General features: G+C 37.6%; 1 protein-coding gene across 1 annotated transcript in view; it reads right to left on the reverse strand.

The window, feature by feature from the left end:
- Positions 1–10,393: 10,393 nt before the first annotated feature.
- The window catches only part of GALNT5 (polypeptide N-acetylgalactosaminyltransferase 5), a 37,594-nt gene continuing 24,835 nt past the window's right edge, over positions 10,394–23,152 (reverse strand). Inside the window, exons 8-10 of the mRNA XM_070956996.1 lie at positions 18,038–18,118; positions 15,488–15,649; positions 10,394–10,563 (exon numbers count right to left, since the gene is read on the reverse strand). Of these exons, the coding sequence (XP_070813097.1) occupies positions 10,423–10,563; positions 15,488–15,649; positions 18,038–18,118 (384 nt within the window). The 3' untranslated portion in view covers positions 10,394–10,422. The remainder of the gene's footprint in view (positions 10,564–15,487; positions 15,650–18,037; positions 18,119–23,152) is intronic.

Raw genomic sequence — 23,152 nt, forward strand, 5'->3', positions numbered from 1 at the left:
GTTATGTCTCTATTCCAACCATCTGAGAAATGAAGGGAAATTATGAATGCTAGTTTTCATGTTTATCTTCTGAAGGTATTCAACAGATTGACTGAGTTAACAGATCATAAGCCACCATATGGTTAGCTTTTGATTTAGCAAAATGGATGTATCTCTCATTCAATACCCTAGGATTAAAATATCATGATTTAATGTGATCTGTGAACTGATTTCTTAACATTTACAGAATCGTGGTGGGAGGAATGGGGAAGGTATTGTGTCGTTATTTTGTTGATTGTTTTATAACGTTTTTAGCAGGACATGTTACTTTAGTGATTCTTTTTTTATAAATGGGTGTGATGAAATTGTGGAAGCAATGCTTTGTTCTCATTTTAGGGCTACCAGATCTAGGTTGCAAAAATCCAGACGACCACTAGATGGCAAAATATAATTATTCAGGTAATCCTTGCTTATCAATAACTGTTTGCTCAGTGAGCCTGCCTGCCTGCCTATGCAATTTGTTTGTTTGTTTGCCACCCATCCGGCAGTTCAGGCTTATGACACTGAACAAATGGTAACTATGATCAGTCTTCAAAGTTATGGCTGTTGCAGTGACCCTATAGTCATCTAAGCAAAATTAAAAAGTTTGTTCCCATGCTGGGCTACAATAAAGGCAGGAAGACACTTGTGAGCAGATCAGGAAATTGTTTATTAAAGTAGAGCCGAAATCAGCAAGCATACAGAGAGGAGTTCGCCATTCCTCCCCTCCTATACTTTTCTAATTCAAAAGTTTAGGCCAATCATTAACAATAACAGTACAAGGCATTGGCCAATCAATTAAGATTTCTTAGCAAGGACTCCTTATGTGCAGTTCCCCTCCCCTCTTATTTATGGTTTGCTGCAATGGTTATAGACAGTGCCTGCAGTAAACAACAACCCCCAAGTCTTTAATTTTATTTTCAGACAACTTTTGCAGCATGCTTATTTACCCATGACAGAGCTACTGCTCATTATAAACTTCAAACTTTTTATCAGTCCTTATGCTAGTTTAGGTATTATTGTAAACGAAATATTTTAACACTTTGATATTAGGTCTCTGAATGTAATTGAACTGCTGGCACTAGGCAGAGTCAGCCTGAAATACTGCATTCTAATCACTGTGCCACCATGGCTCTTACCCTTTTTGCAGCCATGTGTACACCATGTTGCAGCTATTCAATCTCAAAGTGATGAAGGTGTGAGTTGCCTTCACTAGGTCCTCATATTCCAGAAAGGGTTGCAGCTGGGCATAGCTGGGCAACAGCACTCCTGTTCATAGCTTCCAGCTGCCAAGACCTGCTACTTTGTGAGGTTCAACAAACTGCAACTTTCTGTTCCTGGAATTCCTTTCAACGTGTTTTGTTCTGCTTCCAGACTGCAGGTTTCCTTAGCCATTTGAAGCACAATCAAAGGACAACAGTCTATGCCAACTCATTTTCCATAGGAAAAGATGCTCAGTCAAAGTTCAACTTAAGAAGGGTGCTGTTAGTAGAATGGGCAGCCAACACAAATCTGGACACAATCTTTGATTCTGTGATGAATTGTTCGGCTATTTAAACTATATCTAAATTTGCATTTGGGTGCTTAAATTGGATCACACACATTTATTCAAAGCTGTTCATCAGCATTATGCTTGTTTCTTTCTTTTTTCTTTTTTAATTTGATTTATATGCCGCCCTTCTCCGGAGACTCAGGGAGGCTTACAATGCGTTAAGCAATAGCCTTCATTATATATTATATTATATTTATATTCATATAAATATACTTTTGTATATTTATACAAAGTCAGCTTATTGCCCCCATAATCCGGGTCCTCATGTTACCTACCTTAGAAAGGATGGAAGGCTGAGTCAACCTTGAGCCTGGTGAGATTTGAACTTGCAGTAATTGCAGGCAGCAGATGTAAGTGGATGTTAATTAGTCTGCTGAGCCACCAGAGCTCCTCAACTCCTTTTTGGTGTTGTGTCCGTGGTCCTCAAAGGGGTCATGCATATTAGCTTCCCATCCTGAATCTACCATATAAATAGATAGGCATCTATTTCAGACTGTGCATATATTACATTTAAGAGTCCCTAGGGAGTTGGGCGGCATAGAAATGCGACTAATAAAATAAATAAATATTTTATTACATTTGCAGGTCTCACTGATGAATAAGCACAGCATCACGGGCATCCATGACTGGCCAACATCTACATGGCAGGGACATGTGGGCAATTTGCACCCATTGTCTGCAAAGTGGGTCTTTGATTGCCTGAGTTGTGGCTTCTGTTTTGATGCTACAGAGGGCACCGCTGCTCAGCAGCTGCCCATGCCCAGTGGGGTCCTTATCATTTTTATTAAATTTCTTTTGCACTTGACTTAACTGAACATCAAGGGTAATAAAAATAAACCAACAAAAGTGAAATGGTGGGGGAATGGAGCTGTTACAATGCCACTGAAGTTTAGAAATGAAATAATGCTTTAGGTTTATTTTTCATGTTTTGGAATTTATTTTTGTTCATCGTACAAATCACTCCTTTATTGTTTAAATGAATAAAATGACAGTATTGTACAAACTAAACACTAACCTCATTGTACCAAAGCAAGTTGTTTATTCGCCCCATTAGTCTGTATGACCCCAGAGGATATATTTGCAAATAGTAGGCTTCTGTTTATGATCCTTGTCTCCAGACAAATGCTAAGAATTCAATCAACATTTCATCTTCATTCTGAGAACACACACTTATTATTTTGTGTGAAATAAAAATGTGCTTGCGAGTGCACAGATTTATTGAAATTAATATTTGGGAAGAAGTAAACTGAATGAAGAGTCTACTTTGCTCTCCAAACTATTGAAGTTAACATCTTCCCCTTTTTATCCCAACTATATTCAGCAGGTATACTTTCTATTTGTTGCATAATGAAATAGTTGAACACATATATGCATTGTTACATACATACATACAACCACCCTCCCCCCCCAAACACATACATATAGCAACAGCACATAGCAAGATTCTTAAAATCTGAATTTTTTTTGAAGAGTTTTTTTCCAAGAATAGCTTTCAAAATGGTCAAGATTGGTACAAATATCTTTTTTTTCTGAAGTCTGGTAAATTGTCCCCATCCTCCATGCCTGCAATCAAATTGTAATAAACTAAACTTGGAGTATCAGTCTTCCTGGTTACTTTCCATGTATCCTAGTGCAAATATTTTAGTCTCAAATAAGCCTATAGACTTCAGCAGCTTTGGTGTGCTTTGGCTTCAATAAACGCCCTTGGGAAATGTCTCATTATCAAGGCACAATTTGGGGAGTGTTGTAAATTTGCTCGCAAAAACTGCAGTTGAGTTGAAGAAATCAATAATCTGGGTGACATCAGCTCTAAGCTGCTTCAGTAGCTGTCCTTGTGGATTACACACACAAGTTTGGTAGTTTTACAGAACCAAATCCAAAAGAAGGGTCACTTGCTTTATATACAATTAGTGATCATGATTTTAATGTGAATTCTGTATTCCACTACAGAAGAAAGCAGAAAGAGACAAGGAACCAAGTGCACAGGTATTAAATAGATAATACAGTACCTGGCTCAACAGCAGTAATTGTGCAAAGGATCTAGGAGTCTTACTGGACCACCACTTAAGTATGAGCCAGCAGTGAGCTTCAAATAACATGCAAAATATTTTAATTTCTCCTTTGCCCAAAAATTTTAGGGAACCAAACATTGCAAAGGTGTATAGTATTCAAGAAACCCTATTTGACACAGCAGTTTCAAGCTTTCAGTCATGCAATCACCGGTGAGAAAAAAATAATGCAGTTCAGATGCTGAGCTACAACTGAGAAACAACTAAATATCCATGGTGCTGCAAAATTAACAGATGGGGAGACAGTAAGAACTTATTAAAACACACAAACCATTTTTATATAGCAAGAATTTTGGTATTTATTACTAGTTTTCAAAATTAAAACTTCATGTCAAACATTATCAACAAACACCATTAAGGAAGGAATGTCTTATATAAATAATATGTGCTCAAGTTTGAAAATATAATCTCTCATATGTGTCTATTCTGCAACAATTTCTGGGGGGTTTAGTGAAATTTATTCCAATGTAAGTCATAGGGGACTGCACATTAAGGCACATTTTGTTAGTTCAGATATATAAATCACTGATCGATTTACAAGGATTTACAAATCCTATTGATTTGAATAAATCTACCTAAGCATGAGTAAGAATCAAATCCAGTAATGAAACTACGATGGGAGGAGCCTGGCTAGCAGAATAGTTATATCCATCAACACACCATTGAAAACTACTTCAGAGGATGTCTTGAATGGAATTTAAAGAACACCCAATGATGAAAAGTCCCATTGTACCAGCCATAGTTATGTATACAAATTTGTATCCAAATCATTCCAATAATATATACTTAAATTCACCAAAGAAAAGAAAAGCTCTTCTCTGGATGCTAATTCAGCTAAAACAAAACAAAACAGAACAAAACAAGGAGCAGCTATTAACTGAAACAATTTTAACACCAGGAACATAATATACAACCAGAACAAATTATATTTCATACAAAAATAATGACAGAGTTCATACACTGATCCCAATGTATGGATCCCATACATTGATCCCTATAGCTTTTTGCTTTTCAGACACAGATCTATTAAACAAAACATGGAAGTCTGCTTAAAATTTTACTTAAGAAGTCACAATTGCTAGGTGCATACAGACATACATACAAAGTTGAAAGAAACAATATATTATTCAGATTAGTGTGAGGCATGAAGGTAACATTTAAGGCTCCCTGCAATAGTTATTAGGGATTCATTTTGAGTTCCTCGGATCAGTGATAAAGAGAACAATTGCATCAGTATCAGCACCTTCATTATCATGAGTAATAAACTTTTAACAGAATGGTCCAAATTTTCAGTAAATGACTTTTTGATCTGAGGCTTGGTAATACATAAAAAAATACAGTAATGCAACATGCTTTATTGCACAAATAGATGCTGTTCAGGTATTGATAGTAGAAAATTCTATAAACTAATTTTCCATATACCACCAAGATTTTTTGTTGTTGTTCTTAGTTAAAACCAAGATTGTGCTTTAAGTACAGGTAGTCCTCAATGTAGGCCATAACTGAGCAAAAAGTGAGAAATTTGTTAAATGAATTTTGCCCCATTTTATGAATTTTCTCACCACATTTGTTAAGTGAATCACTGCATTCTTAAATTAGTAACACAGTGGTTAAGTGAATTTGGTTTCCCCATTGATTTTGCTTGTTAGTAGGTTGCAAAAGGGGATCATAAGACTCTGGGACACTGCAACCGTCATAAAGGTGAGTCAGTTGCCAGACATCCAAATGTAAATCACATGACCATGAGGATGCTGCAACGATCTTAAGTATGAACAATGGTCATAAGTCACTTTTTTCAGTGCTGTTATAACTTTGAACGGTCACTAAATGAACTGTTGTAAATTGAGCACAACCTGTAGATTAAAAAAAAATATTTTAATGACCTTGTAAGCCCTTGCAAGGCGGAGTCAGGGCAACTGAATGGAGCTGAGTATTTACTGGCCGGATGCCCTTCCTGTCGCCAATGCAGAGTTCGCAGCTGATATTTACTCATTGTGCCCAAAGAGAGAAATATCTGCCTCTACCTAGAAATATCTGCCTCTATCTACTACCTGTAGATATCAAGGGAAATTAACTGCAGAGAATTTGCAATCATTTCAGTGAAGCTCAATTTAAGTTTAGGTTTATAGGTGCAACTTGAGTTCATTCATATTTCAGAGTTGACATCTACCTTGGAGAGATGTTAAAGATGTCCATGTTTGTCATGTGTTGTACAGATCAATATGGAAAGATCAGTTTTTCACCTGGGCTTGCTGCTGTTATGATTTATCAATTGGGCATTTCATTCAGAAATGCAAAAATCGTCACAAGCACACAGTTCAGTTTCATTGGGCTTTTAAAGAAAGGTAAAAGTGATGGCAGGCTGCATTCACAATGTATTAACATTATTAAACAAATTAACATAATTAACATGGCGTCTATGGATATTTTTAGATGTTCAATGCCAGGATTTTAAATTACAGTGAACGTGAAGCAATTTACCATGCTATATGGATGGCTGAATTCCACAGTCTGATATTTGTTCATCGAAAAATTAAGAAATGTCAAAATTGCATCATGTGCAATTTTTTTTAAGAGCCGAGAAATGGACTGGATAAATTCAAACAGTAAAAAAGAATATAGTCAACTACCATGTTTTCCCGAAAACAAGACCCTGTCTTATATTTTTTTGAACCCCGAAATAAGCACTTGGTCTTATTTTCAAGGAGGTCTTATTATTTTGGGGAGTGTGGAGCAAGATGGGGCTCCTCTTGCTGTCTTGCCTGATTTCCAGCTCTGTCTCCCTAACCCTAACCAGAGGAAATGGCGGGGAACGGCTGCACATGAGTTTAAATATTTTCGGGAAGGGCTTATTTTCGTGCATGTGCTCAAAAGCCCAATTGGGCTTATTATCCAAGGTGGTCTTATTTTTGTGGATACACGGTATATTGACACAAATATCATCACAGCAACAAGCAAGTAAACTGTATTCAAATCTTTTTGCACAAAGCAGGTAGATTCACTTAGAAGCATAGGCTAGAGAACATCTATATCTTGGCTTGATTCTGAAAACAATTACACAAAGTGCTGCAGAACACAGAAGCCAATGAGGCAAAGTAAATACCAACTCAGAGCTCAAGTAAGGATGAGGGATTTATTTGTCTTTTATTTCCAGACTAAGAATCCAGGAATCAGGGTTGGTGAATGAGGGAAGGTTCTTTCTGTCTTCTTCTACACTGGTTGGCAGGGACACGTTGGATTTGGCATCATTTCCAAAAACATGGCATCAAATTTCTAAGCCCAATTCCTTTTTGGAATGCATTTTTGTAATCTTCACCAGTAAGCAAAAAAGACAACATACAGTTGCAAAATGTAGGGAAATATGTTAACGTGACTGCTTGTTAAAGAATGAAAATACGAAGTCACGATTGATTGTAAAGGGATATTTGTGTCATATTTTAGTTCCCCACATTACAAAGAGAATACCAAATTATTTTAAAGCCTAAACAAAACCATTACTGAAACTGACATTTCGGAAAATGAATAGTGAAAATGCATTGGGACTTATGTGAAATACAATGTGACTGTTACATATGGCCTCTCTATGTTGGCTAAATGAAGAATGACAGAATATCAGCACACAAAATGTAATGAAATTAATGTTTTTGATAAATCATGAGATCACAGACAACATCTGTGTAATTTTTTTGATAGTGCCCACAGGGTAGCAATACTAAATGATATGCAAAGGAAATCAGAAAGACAGGTGGGAATGAAACTGTGATGTCTCTTAGGCAAATCAATATTTTGGCAACTTTGCTTTGCCAAGCGTTGTCAGCATTATGTGATATTATATACCGAGACCCACTTAGACATCACCAAAGAATCCTATAACCGGCTGTAAATATGATGGCTGATGAAAGCTTGGCTGCCTTCTAAGTTTGTCTTACAAAAACATACAATGTTCTGAGACACAAGATGTGAATTTTAAGTCTTTTGTTCCAGAGCAATTCACAATCATAAGAATTCTTATGCTGATGAGCTGTTTCAGCAAATTAATTCCAGAGTTACCAGTGTTTATTGCTCTTAAATAAATACCATGAAGATTATTGTTAAATATTTTGGTCCTGTCAAATAACAGCTTAATTTAACAATGGTCACCACTCTCAAGCCACAACAAACCAAGAGAATGTAGAGAAGCGGGATCAGAATTCCTCAGGACCCCCAATTCCTGAGAAACACACATTCTCGATAATGTTTAATGTGCTGTAATGTCAGGCATCCATCTATTGGGGAAGCCCATATTTTATTTATTTGTATCCCACCTTTTATTATTTTTACAAACAACTTAAGGTGGTAAGCATAATCAATACATCATCTTCTTCCTATTTTCCCTACAACATTGTGAGGTGAGTTGGGCTGAGAGTGAGTTGTGAGTTGTGAGTTGTGACTGGCCCAAATCACCCAGCTGGCTTTCATAGCTAAGGTGGGAATTGGAACTCACGGTCTCCTGCTTTCTAACTTCATACCTTAACTGCTAAACCAAACTAGCTCTAGATCAGGGGTAGGCAACCTTAAACACTCAAAGAGCCACAAAGCTGCTAACCGGAAGCCCCCCCATTGAATTCTGGAGCCGACCAGAAGTCCGGTTCCCCCACTATAGAGTCTCCTCCTAGCGTGGGGTCCTTTTTCCTCCGCCAACCAGAAGTCCGGTTCCCCTACCATACAGTCTCCTCCTAGAATGGCATCCTTTTTCCTCTACCTGTCCTATCAAGGAAAGTTCTATCAATTGTGGAGCTAACCGGCGACAGGAAGCTGCAGCAGAGGGATGAAAGAACCACATGCGGCTCCAGAGCTGCGGGTTGCTGACCCCTGCTCTAGGTCCTTCATTAGGTGTTTCTTTTCACATTCAAATATCTAAAGATAGGGTGGTTGCAAGCCAGGGCATAGTCTCCTTGTGCTATGCACTGGTGTGCTAAATACATGGAAAAATATATTTATAGTGTACAATTGCATAGTGCATAAATAATTTCATTATAATGTTGGGCAACGTGACTTCAGATAATGTGAATGGGTGTTAAGTGAATTTCGTTGTATGGGTATACTGTGTATACACGTACAATGACAATAAAGTTATTATTAATAGGTGGATAACTCAATGGTGTTTCTCCCAACATCAAAAAATGTAAGTTCATATATTGGCAAAGTTACATATGAAAAACACAAGTATTTGTTTTTTTAGAAGATGACAAACTATTTCAAGATAGTGGGGTATATGTAAAATTTGACTTTGCTTTTGGAAACATTCAAGATTGTTTTTTCTTAAGTGCTAATTGTCTGTTTTAGGGGGGGACTGAGCTGAAAGTGGTGGGGTCCAATGAGGTCCATTCTTAAGTAGCATCTTTTTAAAGAAATGTTCACTTTGAATTTTACATCAGGAACATCTCAGTCCTATGATCTTGTAGATTGTGAAAATCACTAAAATCTAATAGAATATTAACTGATGAGGTGGCCAGTTCCAAAGTACAAAACAAGCAATCTTCTGAAAAATGTTTCTGTGACCCAAAGAGTTGCATTCATGTGGCAATGCTTGAAATCACTGTGTATTTGGAGGCTACAAGCACCTGGCTCTTCATGCTGTCAGGATCATTACACTTTAGTTCCCAATTGGCTAGCAAGTAATAAGTGCCTGGCTGATTCTTCCATCCTAGAGTGCCTTATGATAGCAATACGAACTGCTGGAGGAACTACCCAATGTGAGTTTACATGGTTCTTTTAATTTTTTGTGCCTAGTGAGATGAATCACATCATTGACATATATGATGCTGCTTTATATTATAAAGGAATGCTTGTCATCCTTCTGAAGGGATCGCATCTTTATGTCCAGTTTCTAAAACAAGAAATGTGAATTCTTGCCACAAAAGGGAAACACACCTAGAACATCCAGCCAAAGTTGCAAGTTATCCAAAAAGAAATTTCAAAGCAAAATTACATTTTTTTAAAGGCTTGTGATCCCATTTTCAATACAGCTATGAGACTCTTCTTTCTCTTTCCCATTTTGGATGATCTGAAAGGTGTTGAAGTGGCTGTAATTCTAAGAGAAAGGGTTGTCGAAAAAAATTACTTCTGATCTCTACAGCCGAGTGACCACATTTTCTTGGAGATGTCAGCAATAAAACTTTTTCTCCTAGAGTTGGAAGACATTTTTAACCTTCTGTACATACTTTTGAAATGAAGGTTTTAGAGATTTAAGACTACAAGGTTTGCCAAAGAGTTTACTGAGTGAGAGAGAAAGGGAGAGAGGGAGGGAGGGAGAAGGGGGGAGAGAAAGAGAGAGAGAGAGAGAGAGAGGAAGAGAGGGAGGGAGAGAGAAGGGGGGAGAGAAAGAGAGAGAAAGAGAGAAAAAGAGGGGGAGGGAGGGAGGGAACAATAATGAAATGAAATATTCATAATGGGTCCCATAATAACATAACATAATATTCTGTTGTTAAATTTACTTTTTATCATGGAAAAAGATACTCAAAGTACTGTACTTCCTTTTCGTTGAACTCTCTCCCTCCCCCTCCCCCCCCCCCCCCCGGCCAGATTTCTGCCCAGCCTCCTTTGAGGTAACAACCCTGGTTGGAATGACACCAGTTAAATCAGCTGTGCTCTTTCTCCATCTGTTGATTTCCCCATACACTGCTTTTAAATTGTGGTTTTGAGAAACATTGCTGATTCTGTACTTCCCATTTCTAGAGTTGTCATTCTTGAACTTATCAGCGTACTAAGCAGCTCCTACATGTAGCTTGCTTGGCTTCTGTTTCACTCAGCATAGTAATTTCCAAATTGCCACTTCTGATGAATATTGCTTGAAAAACAAATGTTAGCCCTCAGGGTTTTCTGCGACTGATCTATTTCCAAACATGTGGCCCTTGAAATCTGTTCTAAAACAATGTGATCCATCTAAAGAGAAGAGAGAAGATGGTGACAATGGGTTATATGCACAAAGCTGAAAAGTAAGCCATTGCTTTTGTACTAGAAAAAATCTTGACAAAGTAACTCTTGCCATGTTTCCCGACATATATCATTTATAAGCAGAACAGGAAGTATACAACATGTCTTCTGGACAAGAAGTGTACAACAGGTCTATCTGTTCTTGGACTAGAGTCTCTATGTGGCACAGCTTGCTAATTCTATGAAAATTCAAAGACAATTCTTCCCATCTAAATGGTAATTGTTATGCAAAGGAAATTATATCATACGGCCTTTGCAATAATGGGTAATTTAATGGCAGGTGAGTCTGCCCTTCAGATTGCAATATTACTCAGCTGATGAAATAGGGGGCATATCACAATGAAAAGAGGGCCGGATAATTTGTTAATTGTCAAAATCAAATTATAAATTCCTGAAAAGTTTTGAATGAGCAAGAATCATATTCTCAGGTGCAACTAACTCTAAGTAGGTTTCCTAATAAGTAACGTAACTATTCTCAAACAGCTTATTTAAGAAATGAGTTTGAAGTATCTTTGATAAAAATTGATATTTAAAAGCTGAAAAAGGTAAGGAAATGAAAAAAAAACTTCATTGCCACAAATATTCAAAATCTAGAGATTCACAATGCAAAGTAAATACTGCTCATCATAATGAAGGGATTTTCAGCATTCAAGGTACAGCATTGGCAATAAAAACAAAGATCATTAGCATTTCACTCACTTCTTGCTAACTGCAGGTAGTCCTCAACTTATGATCAAAATTGAGCCCCAAATTTCTGTTGCTAAGTGAAACATTTGTTAAGTGAGTTTTGCCCCATTTTACGACTTTTCTTGCCACATTTGTTAAGTGAATCACTGCAGTTGGTAAATTAGTAACACAGTTGTTAAGTGAACCTGGCTTCCCCCTTGACTTTACTTGTCAGAAGGTCGCAAAAGGGGATCACATGACCCACGGGACGCTGCAACCATCATAAATATTAATCAGTTGCCAAGGGTCTGAATTTTGATCATGTGACCATGGAGATGCTGTGATGATCATAAGTATGAAAATAGTCATAAGTCACTTTTTTCAGTGATGTTGTAACTTTGAATGATCACTATGTGAATTGTTGTAAGTCGAGGACTACAACAATTAGGACTATAGTCGAGGGACTAAACTAAATCTGTGAAAGCATGGAAAGAAACCACCCAGAATTACTCCGAGGTAAGATAGGCGGCCAATAAATTTTACAAATAAATAAATAAATAAACTTTTTAGCATCCCACTTCAGTGTCTCTCCCATCAGATTCGTATCTTAGGCTTGATGTCTTGCAAAGTGTTCCTATCTGTGTCAAGTTGCATGTGTGTACATAGATGTAGGCACAATGTTGATACTAGAGGTTGTCCTTGACTTACAACCATTCGTTAAGTGACTGTTTGAAGCTACAACGGCATTGAAAGAAGTGACTTATAACTTCTTTTCACACTTATGATCATTGTAGCATTCCCATGTTCACATAATCAAAACTCAGATGCTGGGCAACTGGCATGTATTTATGACAGTTTCAGTGTCCCAGGGTCATGTGGTCCCCATTTGTAACCTTCCTATCTGGCTCCTGACATGCGAAGTCAATGGTGGAAGACAGATTCATTTAACAACTGCATGATTTGCTTAACAACTACAGTGATTCATTTAACAACTGTGGCAAAAAGGTCATAAAATGAGGCACAACTCACTGAACAACTGGAAATTTTCGCCTCAATTATGTTTCTAAGTTGAAGACTCCCTCTACTATATCCAGAAAGATAGAAGTAGGTTTCTTTCAATTATCTGGAAGCTGCTTATCTTTGGCAAGATGGGCAGCATGCACATTTGATAAATAATTTTTTTTCCTTTTTGCCCTTCTATACAAAGAAAAATGAAGAAAAAGTTTGTCATGACTACCCCCAAAGAACAGGCTGCTCCGCTGATTTTTCTTTATTTTCAATAGAAACAGCATAAAAGGGCCTTGTAAATAACAAGGTCTTGTAAATAACAGCTATTTCTTTTGTCTAAAAAAAATCCATACTTTGGTTTCCTGTGACAGAGATATCTTTAGGCTGCATTTCTCCCATAAGCCTTATATTCTGTTCCTTTAACATCCAAAATTCCCATAAAAACTAATTTGATATTTTACCACAGCAGATAAAACAATATTGTATATTGAATTAACATACCCATATTGCAATAATATGTGTCCAATTGTGTTTAATTAGTTTTTATAGTCTAGCTAGCTAGAAAAAGAAAACAACAACACCACCCATCCAAGACAACTTAATGGATGAAAAATGTTCTTAAATTTTTAGGAAGCCTTTTAGCTCAAGACAATACCTTTTCCTTCTGAATGATGGAAGAATAAATGGAAGGCATCTCTATAACCAAGACTGGGTACATGATTACTGATGAGATACTCTAATTGCTGTAATTGACCTTCCCCACAAAAACCAAAAGACTCTACTGACATATTCTATCCCCATTCCAATTTTAGATGCAGAAAAATAATTCTAATTTACTTTGGCATTTTCTTAGCATTAAGATCAATTTCTAGGTCCTAGCGCTGGCTGGGGGATTCTGGGAGTTGAAGTCCACCCATCTTCAAGCTTCTAAGGTTGAGAAACACTGTCCTATAGCTATGGAGAGTAAAATAGAATTTATTTTTTCTTTTTCTAAAAACATTCATTAGACCATTTTTCCCCGGATCAGAACAGCTTGGTAAAAACTATTTTTGACTGCTAAGTGAGCAGTTTATGCTGTCATCTAAGGTAAATAAATCTGAAAGGTTGAAACTATAGCTTTGACAGGTTTGTATCAAAGCAACAGGAAACCGAATGAGATTATTTTTCAATAACGTCAATAAAACATTGGCTCTTTAAAAGACTTTCCAGCACAGCCCAATACAAAATTGGATGTATATATTCCAACTGGAACAAGTAAGTTATTCACTGCTGTTGTTTTATACTTTTTTTTCTTATTTACATTTATATCCTGCCTTTCCTATTAATAGCGAAAAGCAGATTACATGAGGTTCTCCCTAATCTTTCTCCCATACCATCAATCCTTTGAGGTGGAATGGACTGAGAACGTGTGATTGGTCTACGGAGTTCCATGATCAAGTGGGGGAGGGGCACCTGGCTGTCCTTGTTACTTTAACCTCTATACATACTGACATCTATTCTATAATATAAGGAGCAATTTTTGCATTTCATCTAACCAATGTTGTTTTATAATGACGGGGAGAGTTTCTCCATCTTGTAGAGAGGCATTTTCTCACAGCATGAGATTTTTTTTTTAAACTACAAGTACTGAATCTGGAACATATCCAATGCAACAAATATTGTTTTACATTAATTTGTTAAGACTGCTCTTTTAGTGCCCTTTGTATCAATCCATATTTTGGATATTATAGACATTATTTAGTGTCTTTTTTCTTCCTGCTTCACTGTTTTTCACCACACCCTTATGTCATTTGTTTCAAGTAACAGAGTAATTTATAGCAAGTCCTAGCCAAATTTGTCGGATGTTAAAAAAAAATCCATGCAGGGTTACTGAGGAAATTACAGGGAACTTGGCAGAGGTGCCCACCGTTCCAATGCTTTCATTAGAAGGATGAATCATTCAGAATGATGAAAGCAGTGTTGCTCCACAAAAATACAAGCTCCACCCCTTTTGTACATGTCTGCAATTTCATAATTTCTGTGGAAAAAAAGGTAGAGCTTGTTATCACCCACCAACCTCATACCACCTACCTAGCTTTAGAATTAAGAAAGAAGGAAATGACAAATTGTTTACATATTGTTGATAAGAAAGCTGTCCCTAAAGTCAACTAGTCATGAAAGAGACCTTCCTTGGGGGAAGGGTTTTTTCTTGCAAAATGCATGAGTCACTCTTATCTGTGTTTAGTGTGAGCTGCCTATGAATTATATCTGTATTAGATTTGGGTCTAAATCTGATGGTTGCCTATTAGCTTTTTAGTGTTTATTAACTTGTGGGTTGTAAATTTTTGTTTGGCAATTTTGTTTTTTAATGACAATATTCCAATTTGGCTATCCCAAGGAACATGTCCCTGCTGAAATAAATGGGAAGTGATATAATTGAACAGCATTAAACAAAAGGCAATGTTCCCAAATTTACTTTTGCTGCTACACTTTTCACTTAAAAATGGAGCATGGATAGAAATTCCATGACTGGCAGATAATAAAATTTAGAACTTAAAGTATCTGTCAGGTATAGCTCCAACCCTCCCCTCCCCCTCACACTTTTTTTTGACAGTGGTTTGATTTTACAAAATTTGGTACTAGCTTGGTAGCCCTTAGACTTTCAGTCAGACTTTCTACTTGCAATACTGGAGTTAAAAGTGTGAAGCTAGCAATAAAGAGACCCATGTCCAAATCCTGGCTAAACTTTAAGCTAACTACTGGGTGACCCTGAAGAAGCATAATCTTTAGTCTATTCCCAAAAGTGCATTTTTTCAAGAGGCAACTGGACTTCAGAAAGTCCAGTTGCCTTTTGAAAAAGCACCTTTGGAACAACCATGACCTGGATGACTGAGAATCTCCGTAGACATTCTTCAGTCTAATGTTCAGATCAGGGATGTGGTGAAGAGTTAAGTGCAATCAGAATGATATGCACTGCTCTGGACCTCTTGGAGGTAGCTGATGATAGATTAAATATTCACTGGTGTTACTTCTCTTCCCAGGGGGAAAAAAAGCTAAGAGTAAACCTTGCACAAGTCCTTTCCTTACTTGAATAACAAATGTCCGCCTGTCTGTCATTGGCATACAAAGGGAAATGATGTAGCAAGCTGTCTTTGTTTTGAACCAGTTCCACTTTAGCCACAGTGAGAGGGGTTGTTATTTGCTAAACAGCTGCACTTACGAGTTCTGGGTGAAAAGCTACCAGTGATTTATGCAACCATTTCTGGCTATTGTTTCTTTTATCGCAAGGGTGCAGACCCAGGGTCCCTTCAGCATCAATAAGTGCCAGGCAGGAGTCTTCATGCTGGATTAGCCTCAGCCAAGTGTAGTTGAACTTTTGGTTCTGCACATAGAAAAGAATTGGCAAAGATAAAGATTCAATCAGGGTTTTCTGAATTACAGTGACTATGCCTTGGATCACTCTAAGATGCTCTTTCCAGGGGTTACTCAAATACTGACCAAAGGTTCACTATAAATAAGACAATTTCCTTTCTCAGTTAGACCAGTGCTAAAGGCACACATAAGATATATTTTTCAAATTTATAATCCATTAAGTAAAAGGCAGCCTGTTAAACTGACATTTTTATTGTCCCCTTCCCCCCTCTCTACATACTTACCTTTTTGTTACTTTAAAAATGCACTGAACTATGTTTGGTGTATTAAATTGAAAATGTAGGTTATTCAAACTTAAGTTCACATTTATTTTTTTTAATTCACTTGAACACAATTTTTTATTATAAATTTATTATAAATGGACTGCTGCTTCATTTGTCCCTTCCTTTAATAAAGTTATTATTGAAAACATAAGCAACTGTTAATTCACCTAACACAAAGGAAGTTGCATATTCAGAACAGATCTAGAAAAGATTAATTTTCAGGGAAAATTTTGAAGGGGGACAATAAAATTCAAAACACACACATATTGTTACATGAAAAATGATCTGATCATGTTATTTTCTGCATCAGAGATACTATTGCTCTCAGCATATCCGTTCTTTTAATTTTATTAAAAGTTTGCCTATATTGAGACAGATGGATATGTATTTTCAACTACTACCCCCTCTTAAAAATAAAATGTTAGAAAATAATGCATAATCCATTTTAAAAAATTTCTTGGGGCACACACATTAAAAAAAACTTCTTAAGCCTCTTCTGCATGACACTGCAACTACATCCTCCACCTTCATTTTTTTCCTTTTTTTTTTCTTCTTCTTGTGGGTCCTCATGTCGGTATCCCTGGCAGAACCAACAGGGCATTCATTTTGTTTGTTTTGGTGAGTGCAAAAAGTTAGGAAGCATGAGCAAACTTGAAAGAGGCCACAATCCTGTTTTGTCTGGATGCAGATTCCCAGTTTCCCACTTCCCAAGGCCACCCAGCCAGGATCAGGGTGCTCTTGTCTAATTTCACCTTACTCCTATTCCAAGGTGAATCTCCTTAGACTTCTTCTGGGGGTGGGGGGCATCACAAGCCTGTGCTCAGCTTTCTCCGATCAGCCTGACTGTTGCACCCCTTCTGCTTCTTGTAGGGAAAGGGCCAGAGTGATTCAAGCAGAGGCCATCAAAAGATCCTATAGCATAGACAGGAACTTCAGCCCCTGCCTGAAGGAGGAATTCTGGCCGCAATTCAATTTTGAGCATGGAAGCCAGATGAATCACTGTCACATTGTAATCCCCTTCTGTCAGCACCACTGGGTAGATCTAACCAGGAAATCAACTCCACAGGAAGGCTAAGATTATTATAATTGGGACTGGCAATAACAGAATCTTCCAAGTCTAATTGTGATGTACTTCCTCCCCTTATTCTTTATAGTTCAGTGAATTAGCGAAGTATCTGCCTGAGCAGCTTCTAAATGTTACCTTGTTCTGCACTTAAAAAATGCTTCAGCCCCTTTTGCCTATGTAATGGTTCTTGCAGGATTCTATCAAGGTTATCTGCCTTACCCTGTACACCCAGGTTTCTCAACCTTGACAAATTTTAAGATGTATGGATTTCAACTCCCACAGTTCCCTAGCCAGTATGTTTGTTTGTTTGTTTGTTTGTTTATTTATTTGTTCAACCTGTATGCCGCCTTTCTCCGAAGACTCAAGGCGGCTTACAATACATTTAAAAACTATATATGAAAACATTAAAAATTAAAACATTAAAAACAATTAAAACCCATTCACACCATTCATGGCTGGATTTCGCCAGATCGCAATAGCGAGATCAACGGCCCCAGGCCTGCTGGAAAGGCCAGGTCTTCACCACTTTTCAGAAGGCCAATAGGGTGGGGATGGTCCGGATCTCAGGAGGTAACTGGTTCCAGAGAGCTGGGGCAGCCACAGAGAAGGCCCTCCCCCGCGGGCCCGCCAGCCAGCATTGTTTATCTGACGGGACCCGGAGGAGACCAACTCTGTGGGATCTTACCGGTCGCTGGGAGCTATGGTAGAAGGCAGTGGCTGGGGAATTCTGGGAATTGAAGTCCACACATCTTAAAGTTGCCAGGATTGACAAACACTGCTCTGTACTTTCGATACTTTGGATAAACTGACATTTGGATTATCCAGACAGAACTGGATTCCTTTTGACTGCAGGGTGGTTAAAGGTGCTTTAAAACTAAAAATAATACAAGCATCACAGCTGGATAGAAAACTTAATAGAATATATATATGACCAAACCATATGCAGTACTTTGAAGATGTTTTAAAGGGTTTAGTCTCTAAGAATAATAAAAAATAATTCCAGTCTTACCTTGTTATTAATATCACATGTTTCAAAGGTAAGATTAGGCTGCTTCACAGTGATGCATTTATTCATTGCTACATTAATAATCTAGAACAAATAAATGATTGAAACACATATTCAGAAAAAAAAAATAACTTCAAATTATACCAAAAAAGACAATGGTTGACTGAAAATGTTGACGCAATTAAATTTTATAATCACTATTTAGCATTTGTAATCTGCATCTGATTGTATTTTATTTGTGGAAGAAAAATATTATGCACTGAGTACGCCAATTTATTACCAGCAAAATGTATTCGTATGCCTGATTCTCCCAGGATGGAAAAAGTACTACCAGAAGGCTGAAATGAAAAGAAATCTGAAAGGACCTTAAATAAATTTTATAAAGAACTAGAGGAAATGAGTGAACAGCTCCAGAAAACATTCACTAGAGATAGAAAAATGGATGGAGAATTTAAAAATGAACTGATTGCTGATAGAATGTACAGGTAGTCGTCGACTTACGACCACAATTGAGCCTTGAGGGTTGACTCAGCCTTCCATCCTTCCGAGGTCGATAAAATGAGGACCCAGATTGTTGGAGGCAATATGCTGACTCTGTATAACCCTCTGTAAAGAGAGGGCTGTAAATCACTGTGAAGTGGTATATAAGCAGGGGTGAAATGCTTCTGGTTTGGACCGGCTCGGGCGAGTAGGTAGTGATGGCGGCGGGCAGTTCGGAGAACCGGTAGCAAAAATCCCTGCTCCCGCCCTCCCCATGCCCAGCTGAGCTCCGCGATCATCAGTGTCTTTTTTTCCTTTTAAATAGCTCTGACCAGCCAAGCTCTGACATCCCAGCTGAGTTGCCTGCTAATCAGGCAACTCAGTTTGGATCACCAGAGCCATGTAAAAGCCCCCCCCTCTCCCAGCCTCCAGCTTGCTTACCTTAGCTGATCGCATGTCGATCGCAATCCATGCATCAGCAAGCAACTGAATCTCCCTGCCTGCCATCAAGCTCATCGGTGAGCAACTCTTTCTGCCTGCCTGCCTGCCTTCCTGCCTAGACTTGTGGACTTCAACTCCCAGCAAAGCTGGCTGAAGAATTCTGGGGGTTGAAGTCCACAAGTCTTAAAGTTGCCAAGGTTGGAGACCCCTGTTCTATTGGGTAAGTTTTTTTCCCCTTTGGGAGCTTAAAAAAAATAGTTAATTGGGTTTTTTTTTTAGTTGTTCTTTTTTTAGACCTAGCCATTTAAAGTTTAGGAAGTTTTAAATTTAGCTGCTTTTATATAAAAATAAAAATAAATTAAAATAAAATATTTGTGCAGCTTTCTGAGATTTAGTGTGTTTCTGTAGTGTTTCACTCTAACTACACAAATACACAAAATCTCACAAAGCTGTATGTAGAATTTTGTGTGTGTAAAGTGTGAAAGTTGTTTTTTTGGGCTTTTTGTGGCTGTGTGAGGTTCCTGCTTGTTGCAGGGGCCATTTTGGGTCTAACACAGCTGCTTTTACATTGTGGGTGAACCAGTTGCGTTGTGTTGTGTGTGTGTGTAAAGAGTGAAAGTTGGTTTTTTTGCGCTTTTTGTGGCTGTGTGAGGTTCCTGCTTGTTGCGGGGCCATTTTGAGTCTAGCACAGCTGCTTTTACATTATGGGTGAGCCAGTTGTGTTGTGTTGTGTTTTGTAGGTTAAAAAAGGGCAAAGAAGTGACATTGACTTGGCCACGCCCACCCAGTCACCTTACCAAGCCCCGCCCACTAATTAAGCCATGCCCACAGAACCGGTAGCAAAAAAAATTAGATTTCACCCCTGTATATAAGTCTAAGTGCTATTACATAAGTCTCAGGTCTTATTACATTAAGCAATTAATTTCCAACACCACACTTACAAAAATGATTCTGCAACTCCTTCTACGTGAAAATGTGAAGCTGAGATAAGCACACACACAAAAATGACACTATCTCAGTCTTCACCTTGTAGACTTGAACCTAAGCTCTTACCAGTGTTCAGTCACTTCTACAACTGTCTATCTCTCACTCAAGGCATCTTTTCCTCTGCTTCATTTCCCTCACCTCTGCTCATATTATAAAAGTTTTGCTATGCACTATTTGCACAAAAAGCACAGTTTGCATCATGCCTCTTTGATCGATTCTACCCCATCTCCAGTTTTAGGTGAACAAACAAAAACACTTTAATTTCTGTTGATCAAAGTTAATACACTTCCTGATTCTTGTCAACAATCCTTGGCTGTCCAAACTTAACTTTCTCTACTTCAGATGCTGTCGCAGTTTATCAGAAGGGAGTTTCCAAGAGTTATTTCTATTTGTCGCTATATCGGATCAGCAACCTAAGCAGGGACAGGTAAAAATGTAATTATCCACAGCTGACCTTTTGCAGTTAATTTGGTTGCCCAACCCATTGAAACAGCAATCTTCTATCTTAAAATTAGTTGGTCTAACCAAGACTAATTCATAGTTTTAAACAAACTCTTCCAGATTAATGAAGTGAGCTGTAATTTGTTATTTTAAAGGTCAAAAAAATAAATATAAATAAGTGGGTAAGCCCTCCTGCTGTTATAAGATCTGTGTTTGCTAATGGATTTGGAAGATGAGTGACTGGTTATATATAACATTTTTTTCAGTACTGAGATATAAGGCTTATATCAAGAATTCCTTCTTCCCCCACTTCATAATACCCAAATTTTTGTGATGCTTGAGTTCATGGATAATAGAACAAACTCTAACCTGTTCCTTGCCCTTAGAGTAAGGAGATTTAGAAGAAGAAGGACTCCTTCTTCCTATACAAATTCATAATTGTGCTGAAAAAATGGAATCTCAGTAGATGTACATATACCAACTAGCCTAGAATTCTCTCTTTTATGAGCCGAGGTGGTGCAGTTGCAAGCTACTTCTGCTGCCAGCAGTTCGGCAATACGATTCTCACCAGGCTCAAGGTTGACTCAGCTTTCCATCCTTCCGAGATTGGTAAAATGAGGACCCAGATTGTTAGCAATATGCTGACTCTGTAAACTGATTAGAGAGGAGCTGTAAAGCACCGTGAAGTGGTATATAAGTTTAAATGCTATTGCTATTTACACAACTATTATAATGCAAGAGGTCCGAATTGTTTGATCAGGTCACCATTCAAGTTGTTCTGCAAAATTTGTCAAGATGAACATTATCAAAAACAAGATTATTTTTTTCATACCATTATAGTTTATCATGAGATATATGCAAGGACTAGCCTGGGATAGCAGGAGAACATTGATGGGTTTGTAGAACAGAAGGTCTGATGGAAAGAAGGGGGTTTCAATATGGCCCTGGTCTTATGTTTTCATGATGTAGGTTTTTTAGCATGCGAGGCAAGGTAGACTATGATCCTCCTTGTTGAACTACATTTAATCATACATAATTAATTCTGTTTTCCTAACGTGGGATTTAGCAGTTTTATTGTTATTTGCTTGATTTGTCCTGCCATGTTGTTGCTTTAATCCTAATATTTACACTTTGTAAGCTATTTAGAGTTGTGAATACAGTCCAGGGTAAATAGACTGCTTTTAGAGGTAGTCCTTCTAACTTGGGACTGATAACTTGGTCTTGGTGATGTGTTTGCTAAGTGAAAAATGGTGAGTGTAACTGTGCTTATGATGTTACATGGGAGAATATATATGTACTGTAATACTGAACGTGTGACACAGAAAGGCACTGTAAAGGTCATAGATGTAAGCATTAGCTACAAAGTGATTTTTCATCACTGTCTTAACTGTGAATGGCTGCTAAATGAGGGGAATCATGAGTGAGGACTATCTGTATCTGGTATTATGTGTTATGGTAGCAAGATACCACATAGTAGTTCCATTAGGGCAAAAATGCTTTACAGCCATTTCTAAGCGGTTTACAGAGTCAGTATATTGTCCCCAACAATCTGGATCATCATTTTACCAACCTTGGGGGGATAGAAGGCTGAGTCAACCTTGAGCAGTCAGGATTGAACTCTTGGCAGTGGGCAGAGTTTGTCTGCAATACTGCATTCTAACCACGGTGCCACCACAGCTCTTAGTACGAAGTACGGAGAAGAGTCCTGAGAAATGTACCTTCAAGATGTAGAGAAAACTGTAACGATAAGAAGTACAGTTCCATGTGATTGTTGACAAGATGCTGATATGATGGCATGAAATTTTTAATTATGCCTTATGTCTGACAAGAATTGTATGTCGTCCTATTGCTCCATGGATTCAGGGTGTTGAAACAGCAGAATGAAGTCCCAACAGATTCCTACATGGCTTGAACAGGCTTCTCAAGCTGCCTTTAGTGATGCCAGGTAAAAAGGCAGCTACAGCAGGAAAACTGCATTTTGATTATATATTGATGTGTGTGTGTATACACACACACACACACCAATATATATATATATTAAAGAGAATGGTTTTATTTTATGTTAAAGTTATCAGAAGAAGCAATCATAAAAAAATAAAAATTAAAACAGCTTTTGGAAAAAGGAAGCCAAACAACTTCCTCTCATCTCCCATAGGTCATAAAAAGCTTTATGGCTCCAATACATTTTGTGTTACGATGGCTATCATTTACAGCTGCTAAGTTATCTTTGGAACTGGAGAAGGGGTATTAAAAGCTCCTTAAGATGCACCATAATACAGTTTTATAGAAGGTCTTGGCTTTGGGACCCTACAGAAACAATTCCTATTTTATTCCAGAAAGGAATAAAATGGATTTCTAGTGCACTCTAGTGGTTGCAAATTGAAAATATGAAATCCTTAAGGCATTGAAGTGAACAGTTCTACAATTAGATTGAATATCTGAAGCATCTGCTTGATATCAACATACCTCATTTAGGTAATAGTTAAATAAATAAATGATAAATTATATAGATTTTGGAAGGCAAAAATAGCAAAGCTTTATGTTTACTGAAGGAGGATCAGTGTTTGGGGCTTACAAATTTTATACATTTCAGTTAATTTACAAATATTGTTCTAAGGATCTATACCAGTTTTCCTGTATAAATTCTGCCAGATAATTCTGGGGAAAAAAATTATAAAACATACTGCTTTTTTCTCTTCTAGATCCCAATGTACTTCTCGTAATACATAACTTTCCACTGACAAAACTGCTATCCTTCCATTATAGTTA

Source organism: Pituophis catenifer, unplaced genomic scaffold, assembly GCF_029215685.1.
Source record: "Pituophis catenifer annectens isolate HBS135680 unplaced genomic scaffold, rPitCat1.0.hap2 SCAF_1, whole genome shotgun sequence".
NCBI classification, from domain to species: domain Eukaryota; kingdom Metazoa; phylum Chordata; class Lepidosauria; order Squamata; family Colubridae; genus Pituophis; species Pituophis catenifer.